The sequence below is a fragment of the Cryptomeria japonica genome, chromosome 11 (genome assembly GCF_030272615.1).
Source record: "Cryptomeria japonica chromosome 11, Sugi_1.0, whole genome shotgun sequence".
Lineage (NCBI taxonomy): Eukaryota > Viridiplantae > Streptophyta > Pinopsida > Cupressales > Cupressaceae > Cryptomeria > Cryptomeria japonica.
In genome coordinates this window covers 492,613,041-492,626,155 of record NC_081415.1, presented here as the reverse complement: position 1 = coordinate 492,626,155, position 13,115 = coordinate 492,613,041, and the positions used below count along the sequence as shown (strand labels likewise).

At 34.9% G+C, this 13,115-nt stretch overlaps 1 protein-coding gene across 1 annotated transcript in view; it reads right to left on the bottom strand.

The window, feature by feature from the left end:
- The window catches only part of LOC131068296 (tubulin gamma chain), a 104,743-nt gene that overhangs the window by 21,232 nt on the left and 70,396 nt on the right, over window positions 1-13,115 (bottom strand). The window contains exons 6-11 of the mRNA XM_059213940.1: window positions 7,301-7,701; window positions 3,222-3,275; window positions 3,021-3,125; window positions 2,645-2,719; window positions 2,504-2,548; window positions 2,180-2,308 (exon numbers count right to left, since the gene is read on the bottom strand). Of these exons, the coding sequence (XP_059069923.1) occupies window positions 2,180-2,308; window positions 2,504-2,548; window positions 2,645-2,719; window positions 3,021-3,125; window positions 3,222-3,275; window positions 7,301-7,701 (809 nt within the window). The remainder of the gene's footprint in view (window positions 1-2,179; window positions 2,309-2,503; window positions 2,549-2,644; window positions 2,720-3,020; window positions 3,126-3,221; window positions 3,276-7,300; window positions 7,702-13,115) is intronic.

Genomic DNA, 13,115 nt, shown 5'->3' with positions numbered 1-13,115 from the left:
TTCCTAGCTTGTTTCCACACTATGTATCTGTCTGAAATTTTCCATATAATTGAGCGTATAAGTAAATTCATGTTCAAAGAACACTCTTCATGCTATATGAGACAGGCTTAATCAAGAATATTTGAATTCACACAAGCTCAGCATCAAGAAAAACAAATTACAATATGTGAATACACCAAGGATGAAAAAATCGTGAAAAAATTGCCTAAATCGCAATTTTTCACGAGTCATTCTGGCAAATGATTTAATCGTCATTTAAATCGCAGACGAATCGCCATTCTTAGACACCAAAAATCACAACTAAAATGTAGAATATCGCAGTTTCAAAACACGATGAAAAAACAGAGGTCACAGCCCTAAATAGATTAAAAAAAAGTTGCGCGAAAATAAAAAGAGCAATTTTGGCTAGTCAAAACGCGCGATTGCGGCTTCCCTCCCCCCCCGATGGCTAATGCCCGATGATAATCAACAGCATTCAACCTTGTTCCAGTCTTATTCTATTATGTTGCAGGTATCTGTTGTTAAAACTTAAGTATTCTTTCTTGTTCTTCAAATGACAGAATTGAATACATACTGTATAAACAGTTTCAACTTTCAACCACAAAAATCACAAGTTGATAATTCAAAATATTGAAAGTTATTAATCTTAAAAATAATATATATTAAATATTTAGTAGTACATTGTTTGGTAACCAGTAATAAATCGTATTCCATTCAGTTCCTCCTCAACCTCACTGCAACTGTTGCCATTTTTAAATTTAATAGCTCTGGTTACTAAAGTGAGATTTTTTTTAATAAAAATTTCATGTCAAATTTAAATGGTAATAAAAATCTATCATCAAAAATTTATTAAACTGTTATATATTTGTATTGATTAATAATTAGTAATTAGTAATTACTGTTATAAATTTAATAACAGTAAGATATCTGATATATAACAGTTTTTAGTGTATACATGTGTTTTTTTAGAATATTTTAAGAAATTATATATTTTCAAATGTTTGATAATTTTGCCGATTTATTGCCAATTTTTTCCCAATTCCCGATTTTTTTTTAAATTTCGGCCAAAAGATTTATTTCCGATTAAGATATTTACATCTTTGGAATACACCATATCAATGATATTCAGCTGTCAGTAACATTTGTAAAGTTTATTAAGAGTTGATTGACAAGGTGATCATTCATAGAAATTATATTATTTTATATAAATATGGCTTCGGAAGAACCTTACTGAATTAGTACACAGTCAAAAGACAAAACTAACTTGAAGGTCAAGGCTTTATTATACAAAAGGTGTTCGATGAATTTTCTCTATTTAATTCCTATTTTAATAAAAGATCTATCACGAGTATGATAAAAAGACATAAATTTGAATACCATGCATGTAATACACTTTCTCAAGACTATCCAAGACAGTAACAAGTATACAATTGTAGAAAAAATGTATTCCAACTCTGTATTTCTGAAAGTCAAAGGAACCAAATCGCAGGTTGAATTTACCATCACACAAGAAACATTTGTTACACATAAGTTTTCATTGATCCCCTTTTTAGCACTGATTCAGAGTATACTCACATTGACTTGCTAGGTACATTTGTTGATGTGAACATATAAAGAAAAGTTAAACATTTAGGTACTGCACATTAAAATTTGTAGTTTTCAAATTTTACAATTGCTCTAGTTTAGTATTTCTACTAAATCTCATGCTGAAAAAGAACTCATAATTTTTATTTTTTTTGTGTAGGGTAACTGGGAACATCACTGAGTCCTGGCCAGTACCAAGGATGAAAAAGCCATGTTTGTAGACGTATTATTACACCTGCATTCCTGCTGAGTTGTGGACATCCTTATTGCAATGTTGAGATTTGAAATTGGGTGATTCTCTTTACAAATGCACCACTTTACCATTACACAATCACCCCATCAACCATGATTTCATAATTTAAATACTTATTCTCCCTTCTATCTCTGTTCAAACCACTTCATTCCTAAGAAATATTTACCATTGTTAATATTTTATGTGCAATAGACATTTCAGAAATATGTTCATTAGATAACTAAAAATTGTTTATCAAATAATCAAATAGATCCATCTCAAAAACCTATTTTGGTTTTGTCAAATATAGAATACAAAATTCTTAAATTCCATATCATATACAACTCTGCGGTGAATACTCACAGCAAACATAGGGAACTTCCGATAGTTGTCCAGAAAGGCTTGTTTCTTCCTCAGCTTCTCATATTGGCTTAGACACTTGCTAAAGAGATGCCGAATGCTTGTGTGGCTTGCCAGCATAAGACCACTAACCTGTGTGTTATAAAGAATGCAAGAAGAGTAAAAAGTTATGGAACCTTTTATTTGTGGTCTACTCTTGAAACAGGATTTTTGAAGTTAAGTATTGTTGACACAAGCCATAAAATGCAAGGTTAAGTGTTTGAATGATTCATAGAGGCTATAGAAATCAGTAATTACATAAGATAACAATGATAAGGAGCAACATACCCTATGAGCAGTTTGTACATAAGGAGATTTTCTTGATAAAGCAACCTGAAAAGAATCCTTTTTGTCAATTTCAAAAAAAAGATACAATCATACAACGTCAATAATAAAACTGAATTTCAAGTATCCATCAATACAACACACCTGAATACTTGCTGGGCCCCATTCAATAAAGTTAGCAAGTTTCCTTTCACGTATTCTCTGAAGACTTTTATGTACCTTTACACACAAAATATAGAGTTAGTGAAGAGCAACTTCCAAGTCTGAAATATTGTATCTGCATAGCATTAGTGCCAATCAGCAATATTAATCCAAAACTACTGAACGTTTGTGTTCTGAATATCCACATATCCAAATGGTTCATTAGTAAGAGGAATGTGACTCGAAGAATGAAACATACTGTGGCAGATAATGCAATGAATTCATATCATAGTGCTTCCTACACCTACAAGCAACTTGCTTTCACATTGGTCCCATGCCTCTCATTCAGAAACAATAATTTTCAATATAAATGAAATACCTGTGTGGGATCAACTTCCCCTTGAATTATATTCAGGATAGATATATACTTTGCTTGGCTTGCTTCCTTTGTACGAGCATAAGAAGAAACCATGATGTTTTTGGCCTGAACCATCAGAGAAACTAAGTTATCTGTAAGCTACCAAAAAGTACTTTCCAAAAAGAACAGAAAACCATCACAAGAGGGAAATTTTATTCATGCCTGCAAAAGCCTTCTCATAACATCAAGTACAGTTGTCTTGCGAATAGCATTCGCCTGCAGACCAGAATAAGTTCAGAATAAATGTCAACCAAGCTCTAAAAACCAAGTACTTATATTTAATGAATTGCATCCTATAGAACCAAAAAACAATTAGTTTGCTAAATGCAATTAAAATAAATTACCAGTATGCATTGCTATCAAATACTGTCTAAGAAAGAGAACTAGTTTGAAATAAGAATAACATTATATTTCATCTTCATCCTTGGCAAGAAACAAATGAGGCAATTCGGGCCTTAGACATGTTCTAGAGCCCTGTAATTTCTACCGTACATGACATATTGAAAAATTGATACACAATAAAATCTATATGGTACAGCAAATCAAACTTAATAAATAAAATACTTGCTGAATTAGATAGAGAATGCTAACTCATAACTAATTTACAATTCTATTTCAACTTCATTCCTGGCTTGAAATTGATGTTCTCCAGGGCCTCGCTACCCATAACAGTCATTGACATTTTGGGGACCGTGGAATTAGAATGGGATGCCACACCCTCCCATTTCCTTTATTTCTGTAAATGGATGGGACATCCCCTCTATTTCTGTAACTGGATGGGGCATCCCCTTCTTTGGCAGACAATGGAAACGCCCTGGCATTCCCAGGAAGGCAAGAGAAGCCATCACATCCCTTAATTGCCCTCGACATGTCAGAGTATCTCCCATATAAGAATATAAAATATACATGAATTAGGAATATTGAGATTTTTAGTGCTTTAGGTAAAATATGAGAATAGAACAAACACAAGGAATCAAGGTAAACTAAAGTTAAACTAACAACTAATAGAAATCCAGACAACCCCCAGATGAAAGAATCTTTGGATGGGAAAAAGCATCTGCTTGAGGAAGTTCAACATCTCCAACACCAAAAGTAGTGAAAATCTGGAGGTCAGGGTCTCTGGATGTCAGAAATGAACGAAATAGAAAAGTAATTTAAAAATAGAATATTGACTTCAGAAATACAGTAGAGCAATTATCACTTAGACTTCTAGCTGTTTCTATCTTCAGTATATGCTAAGTGCAAACATGTGATAATAGTATTTCAGACTTGTTAGTTATTATAATGTAGTTTAATCTTCAGATGCACTGTACAAGCTACTGCCTGAGATTTTGTCAATTTTGGAAAATTTTGGCACTCTATCCTTTGCTTGGTGAAATTATTTATTGTAGCATGCTCCAGAGTAGCTTGCCTTAATGAAAAAATTCTGGAAGGTAACATCATTGCCTCTTCATATAATATTTAACAATCAAGAATTATAGATAAAGATTTTATTATTGTTCTTGACAAGCTTACCAGACATGACTATTTCAAGTTTAATTTATTTTTTGGTATTTTAACACATTTTAATAACTGTCCACCAAATTGCCCAAAATCTGGAAACTTTTTTGCCATCCGTAAAACCTTTCCTCTGAAATTCAGAGAAACATTACTTGAAATCAAATGCAGTGTAAGACTTCAGTAAATACAAATAACCCTTTATATTTTTGTGATTGCCTCAGACTCGTAACATTTATTTCCCATTGTCAGCAAATGGGAAAAAATTGCTTCCATAAGCCTTCAATAAATAAGACTTCAAATAATTTAAAGAATCTTCAATAAACATGAATAATATTACTTGAAACATTACATAATATGGAAGTAATGTTTCGGAATTGTTAGTTATTATACTGCATTTTAAACAGAAAATGCAAGAGAGCAATGTTTTAGATTGTTAGGCATACAAATAATATAATTGAAACATTACTTGAAATCAAATGCAGTATAAGACTTTAATAAATACGAAAAAATATTTTCTAGTTTTAAATAGAATAAAGTTAAAATTGTTTTGGCCCCATGGTTTTCACAAATGAAATTTGTAAAATATTAATACAGATGTAATTTATGTTCCACAGCGTTTCAAGGACAGGGACAAGGACGGGAGGGAAGGCGTTTCCAGAACATCCCCTAGAGGGCCATTTTTAGGGTACTGCAGGAGATGGCGATGTAAAATATTAATACAGATATGTAATTTATGTTCCACAGCGTTTCAAGGAGAGGGGCAAGGACGGGAGGGGATGCGTTTCCAGAACATCCCCTAGAGGGCCATTTTTAGGGTACGGCAGGAGATGGCAATATACAAATTTTTAAATGTATATATGAATTTACCAAAATATATTAATACATTATAGAGAGAGAGAGAGAGAGGGAAAGAGGGAGATATTCCAATAACTGGTAACAACAATATCATTATGTAAATAAATCATGAGAGCAGTAGTATAACAGCATAAAAAAATTCAATAAAGCGTTATAACAACAGTCTCAAACATCAAAAAGTCATGGCCTATCAATATCCAAAAGTCTCAAACATGTATCCAGAAGTCTCAAACATCAAAATACAACAGCCTATGAAACTAAGCCTCATTCGGGCTATCACTATCCAAAGAACTTAGAACCATCTGAGTCACTATCACCCTCTGCTAGAAGTGGATCATCCAATGGTAGCCCAACCAGTCCTGGTTGTTGGTTTAGTGTTTTGTTTTGGTTTTAACTCTTTGTGTCATTTCAGGGTTCCTTTGTAGTTTAGAAGTCCATGTGGACCCCCCATGGACCAATAGAAGCAAATAAAGCCTGGAATCATTCCCAACCGCAAGGGACGGCTAGCCATTTTGGGGATGGTAGGATGCCAAGGGGACGTCCCCTTGCTGTCCCAAGGAAGGCGAGACATCCCAAAATGGCTGGGGACATCTTAGCGTTTCTTGGTATTTTTGGTGTAGCAAGGACGGCAAGAGGATGTCCCCTTGGCGTCCCCGAAATGGCTATAGGACAGGGACATCAGGTTCCAGGACAGGGATGCATCCCCATGTAAGCTAAGACTAATTTATGATTGTTTGAGTCTGATGAGAATTGAACTCAAATTTTATCTATAAATGAACAAAGATCTACTTTTTGTAAATTCAATTTTATGCATGCTTTTTAAGATGATTTTACATATTTATGTAGTTTTTAAAGTTTGGGAACTTTGTTGAGTTTTCTCCTAGACTTTTGTCCTATAAGTTTTTCAACTAAGAACTATTCAATTAGGTTTTTGATTTTCAAAGAGGTAACTTTATCTAATCCAGATATATCATATATCAAAATATATGAGTTATCAAGGACCTAATTCATCAAAAGCTGCAAGTTTAATGCCAGAAGATGCAATAATTCATTAGACAGCAGTTTATCTGACTCTTAGTTAATTTTATAAATGCATTGCATGCCAATTTGTCTTTGGGTATAACCATGGCTTATTGCAAAGGTTCATCCTAACCCAAGTTAATCACAAGCATTGCATTTCCTAAACCCTTGCAAGGACAACTCCTAACTCTAAATACGAGAAAGTGATTAGACATAAGAAGTTAACTAGTTCCTATGTTACACCAAGTTTCCAAGATGGGGAGGCATATTTTTGGGACTGGTTTTTCCTAAGGAGATTGACAAGGCATTCATTATATACATCATAGAACCTTAATACATAACATTAGAATCAATTTATCAATAATTTTGATCAATGGTATCGTGGTTTCTTAGTTTCTACTGTGTTTAGGACTAAAGAATACAGTCAAAATATTTCCCAGTAAACTCAACTATTGAAACATCCCAAAACTAAATTGTAGATGCTAGTTTCCGTCTTCTTCTCAGTTATGATTCCAGCAACCATTGAATATCATGAACAACTAGCATGGACAACAAATTTTGGATAATAACATTTGTTAATTTACATCACAGAATGTTATCATTTTATAATTATTTCTTGTGGAGAGTGTTCCTCCACATAGATCAGATGTTTATCTTTCACTATATAATCGAATTATTCTTCCAGAGCATCTTTGCTTATTTAGGATCAGTGTTTGAAACAAGCAGTCTGATATATGCACCAATTATCTCTACCACTGTCATTACACATATAATTAGAAAACTAAGAAATCGTTTTATTCAAGTTTATTCAAGATACATTTAAAGTTACCAAAAGCTAAGATAACATGAAAAATTGTATAACCAACCTGCCGCTCAACCGTAAGGGGTGTGTACCCTGTCATTAAAAAGTGGCATCTTGGAGTTGGTATCAAAGATGCAACCAAGCCAACTAGATCATTATTCATATACCCTGGGTAGCGAAGCGTCGTCGTGCTAGCAGACATCACTGTTGATACCAATGAGTTTGTTTGTGCAAATGTTGGGTTTTGTATATGGAGGCGATCCACAGCAATTCTATTCAAAGCAGTATTGTCAAGTACCACAACACAGTCCGCATTAAGGGTAAGTCTCTTGAGAGTCAAAAGAGAATTATAAGGCTGAACAACAACATCACTGGTTTCCATCTGGTTTGGAAAGACACTGTATGTCTGTACTAGCTTTTTGCTGTATCGATCATTCAAAGCTTCTAAAAGATATGACCCCATTCCTGAATTCATCAAATGATAAAGTATAATTATCATTCATAAATGTTTTGAATCTGGTATAAAAACAGTTGCTCAAACTCAGTTTACTCCAAATCTCACAAATAAACTAGAAAACTCTGTTAGAATATACAATCAAATGAATTATGTTAAAAGGTCCATACCAAAGAAGAATGAGCTTAAGTGAAGACCCATTACTTACCATTAGGACCCAAAGTAACAAATGCAGTAAGAAGTATCTACACCCTAATAAAAGAATAGTGCCCCCATCACACATAACAAAAGACATGGAAACAGCAATCCCATGAGGATACATATAAAATTCTTCCAGACACGTGATATGATTAAATAACCAGCTGAAGATATCATGTGCCTCTAAGCACGGAAATTACCTTCCATGACCTTAATTTCACACAAAAGATATTGTGCACTTAATTAATTTCAAAAAGATGAACAAGTGCATCAAATAAACAGTTAACCAGCCAACAGAATACCTTACTCTGCAAGGTACATGAACAATTAACAATTAGGTGTCAGAATTTAAATCCTGATTAGACAGTACAAAAATATGACTAGAGGTCATATGTAAGACCACAGATGTTAGAATATTCAATCAAATCTATTGTTAAAGAAGAATTTGTATTGGAGAGAAATGAATTAGATACTTAATATGGAAAGCATCATTTATCAGATGCATATTTTCCTTTCTTCGTTTTATTTTGAAAAGAATCAAGTTCAGATGACATTGCAACTACAATAGTTTTATGATTTTATAGATTGATTATGAATCACCATGTGACCTGCATGTAACATGCATGTAAGATGCCTTCCTAAAAATTCAACATTGCAGTAAAACATTTATACACATGCACTTCCTGCCATTAAATTCACAAAACTCCCTCACATGTTCTGTTAGTGGAGTCAAACGAAATCTAAAGCTATAATAGTTGTAAAACCTAATAAAAGAACATGTCAAAATTTTAATACTTATTTGTACATAAGGGGTCCATGCTTGGATTTCAGGAATCCACACATGTTGCATGTCAGATACCCATAGTCAATTCTAATCTAAAAAATTAAATTGGAGATTCCCAATCCTAAAAACTGTAACAGGAAAAGCACACCAAGATGCCCCTTCCATATCCTTATTCCCTTTTTCAAATGTGGTGGCATCTTAAATATTATTTCCAAATCACTGTCATTCATGCAGGAATGCTTCCATACATCTCCAATCAAAATACATTTGCATTTCAAAACTCTAGGTTAAGAAGTCCAGAATCAAGGAAAGGAGGGAACAACAGAAAATAGTTGAAACGGGATTCTATCTAGAATCCAAAGATGTCATCCAGATTGAAGGAGTATACAGACACGAACATGCATTTCCTGAACCGAGTGATGGGGATGCCGCAAGGTGCAATATACGATGGATGGATGTTCTATTTCATCCAAGATTGTCTAAAAGGAACATTGATTAATTGGTCTAAAATCATAAGTGACAATCTGAATTTTCAGCTGAGGAATGTGGAGTGGTCCAGGTCATTCGCCATGACTTCCTATTTGGTGTACTTACTTGCACGATTTGTTACCTACAAGGGATTGATATGCAGAGGTGAAGTCGGGAATGGACAAAGACAATTTAGGAGTTACGAGTGCTATCCACAGTTGAACATGTATCAAATTGAAGATTATAAGAGTGAATGATGTATTCACTATGTACATAGCACGAATGTTGCAAGGCGGAATCCACAGGAGGTTGTCCAAGGAGGCAACAGAGCTGATAGAGAAATATGGATTGTGGTACATAAAGTTTCCCACTTTCACATAACTAAGGATTCATGGATTTCAATCCGAACCTTACAAGCTTCCTAGGTATCCTACTAACAGAATGATCCTGTTGGAAGTGGAGAGACAGCTTCTGGAATATGATTATATCCGGAAGGAAAACCACAGAATGAGCATGTCATTTCCTATTTCAGTGGGGAAGACATTGGAGGTTTGTCAATCCGTCATGGCAGCTAGCACAGCAATTGAAGAGCTTCATTCTATCAATTTGCAACAAACAAGAGAAGAGAAAGATTTGATACACATGAAAGTTGGAAGGATCAGGGGAGATAAGTTCATCCACAAGGTAGACATTGAAGATTATTGGGCCAACCTGATGGACGAGCAAGCAGTAAAGAGAAGAATGTGGTCCAAAATGTTAGTGGACTTATGACGAAGTGTGGACTTTTCCTCATTCCTCATCAAGTATTAGATGATAAGGATCATACGCATCCACAATATGAGAATGAAATGAAGAAAGCAATTTTATTGCCTAATTGGTCAGAACCAGAAAAAACAAATTTGAATGTGCTGATGAGAGAGGTCTTGAGTTTCTCCCGTGGATAGGTAGACCATCAGATGAACAGGTTAGTTGACATGGGTGTTACCTTCACTTATGAAAGGATGAAATCAGAGGAATCCGCTTCTGAGGATGATTAGAGAACTATCAGTGATATCAAGATTCATGCGGATGAGGAGAGTCAAACTCCTAAACAAAGGAAGAATGCATCAGGAAAAGTCAAGGCTAGAGGGAAGAAGATTGAGGAGGTCAAGAAGAAGAAGCAACAGACTATCATTCCTTCACCACCCCTCAGTGTCTCATCGATCAAGGAAGTTGAAATGCCAAAACTGAACAAAGAGGCTGAGCAATGTTCCAACACAGTGATATTACCAGAAAATATTCAGGATTTACATGCTACAACTACATCTGCTCCACCAAATGAGGATGAAGATCAGTCGAGATCCCCTACTATTCTTTTGGAGGTTAGTTTGGGAAAGAATGTATATGATTTGACCAAGGATAATCTTGATGATGATGATGTTATCTCGGCATTGAGAGAGCTTGATCGAGAGATGTGCCTCAATGATGTATGGAGATGGCCACTATTCCTGATTGGCTGATGAGTATGGAGAAAAGTAAGAAGATGGTAGAGACACAGCCTATTGACAACATTAATGACTACTTAGCTAGAAGCAACAAGGAGAAAGAACCTAAGAGGGCTGAGATTTTTTCACACATAGCTAGAGATGAAACAAGGATGCAGATTGCGCACGTGGTTGTTCCTATTGGAGATGTGACAATGGACATTGCTACTCCCATGGATTTCCAGATTACTTCAGTTGCCCTTGGTCGTACTACAAAAGAGCGGGAATTTCAGGAGGTTGGCGATACCTTCAAGGCAATCAACGCGAGATTGGATCGGGAGATAGAGAAAAGAGAGAAGTACGAAGCAAAGAATATCATACTTAGAGAGTATATTGCAGGGATAAGGCGTGAGAATCCCACCCTTATTTCCCCTATTAGAGTTGATCATGGACTACATACACATTGTGAGGCAACAAGAGATACACTCTCGGAGGTGGAGAAATGGATTGAAGATACAAAGAGATAGGCGGATGATTTCCTTACTCATTTTGTCCAGACTTTTGATAGAACAACAGGGCTCATATTCAAGATACAGTATTTGGAGGGAGTTTGAGAAGAATTCCGACCTATTCAAGAGAAGACTACTCCACGCCTCAGAGCTTTGAAGAGGATTCCTATGTCCACATTGATCAAGGAGAATATTGTACACAATGGAGATAGATACGATTTCCATGGTTGGTATTGTTCATTAGCCATGAAGAAATCAACTTATGAGAGCACACAAAAGAGTTGTGCAGAGATGGAAGGATCAATTCATGATCTTCAATTGAAGATCCTTGCCTCAATTGAGGAGTTATCGAAGGTTCATGTCAGTGAAGCCAATGCGTTACACTTAGCAGAATTGAGAGAAAAAATGAAATTCATATATTTCAATCAATTGGACTCTTTGAAGAAGAGTCAGATAAATGACTTGGTCTCCTTGTTGATTCATGTTCATAATTCGCAAAAGCTCATGCCAGATTGGGAGAACACTTTGGATGCTTGCTCGAATGCATTGGACGTGATTGATTTACAGCAGGATACCTTACCCAGCATTTCCATGGAGTTAGATTTTGTATTAGCTAGAATCTTGGAGTATGCTAGGAGAGAGAGAGATGTGGGAAGGAATCTTCTAGAAGATTCCCTATTTGATGACTAGGTATCTTTCTATTGGGCCATATGTTGGTGGCACCATTTTTTATGTAAACCCTAATTAGGGCAACTCTAAGGCTTTGTTGGCATGATCTTAACCCTTGATTTAGTTTTAATCTTGGCCATCCATTTTGTATGAGACTCTATATATACCTCATTGCCTCTCATTTGTAAGAGAGAGATTTTGTAGAATTGTTGGTATATGCTGCAGCTTTTGAATATAAATCATTGTTTGACTTGATGGTGATTTTGTTTCAGTGTTGTTTTTGCATTCAAAGTTCTCAATTCCTCCAAGTTAGATTAGATTTTTAGATTAGAATTTGCTTTCAATGTTGGTTAAATTGAATGAAAAAAATTTTGAGTATATTTGTGTGGAATCTATTAATCCATACCACTAGACTCTTGTTGATTGTAAGTGTGTCGTGCGTGGTCAATTGGAAATTTATGCAAACTTAACTTCGATTATTATGCGTCCATTATTATGCATCAACTTGGATTGTCTCAATGTTTGATGGTAGTAATTTGAAAATCTATGAAATACACCTTAGATGATTGCACTAAGCTCGTGCCAAAATCTGTTCGACTTAATGGTGAGACCTTGCCTAGTTTGATTCCACTAAATCTGTTCATCATTTCCTACATTCCTAGGCTTAGAATAGATTTCCTGAACCCTATTCCCCTTATGCCATTTTTGTTTTAGAAAGTCTTGTTAGAATTAAGTCAAGAAATAAATTGCCAAATCCTAAGTTATCAGCACACCCATTCCACATTCATGATATACAAAGTTAATTCGAACAATTGTGTAAGTCCCCAAGTGAAAATAGCAATTCACATCGACAATTGAGTTACCCACTCGTCAAGACTTGACTGTAGAAACCTTGGAATCATTTTAGTTGATCTTATCCTTAGCATCTCAGGTGATTTTGTTCAAGAGGGTAAAATACTTTGGTATTTTATTTGATGCTTGCATGTGCATAAAACACACATCAGCAATTTTCCAATCCCAAAGTTCAGCTTTTCTGCACCTATTTTGAAGTATGAGGCTTCCTATCCTCCTTGTATCCATTTCATTCTACAAGTAGCTATTGCAAGAAATGGTAATTGATTGTATTAACAATGGAGACAAAAGGCTCCATAAATAAGAAATTACAAGATGATGTTTCTAAAACAGAAAAAATCATAAACAGAAAGTAGAAATAGAAAGATGCTAAACTAACTAATATAAATGGCCATTAAATATAACATTAATTACATTAATACCCTCCCTTAATGGTCATTCTACTAATTGTACCAAGTTGTCCCCCAAATTTTACAAACTTA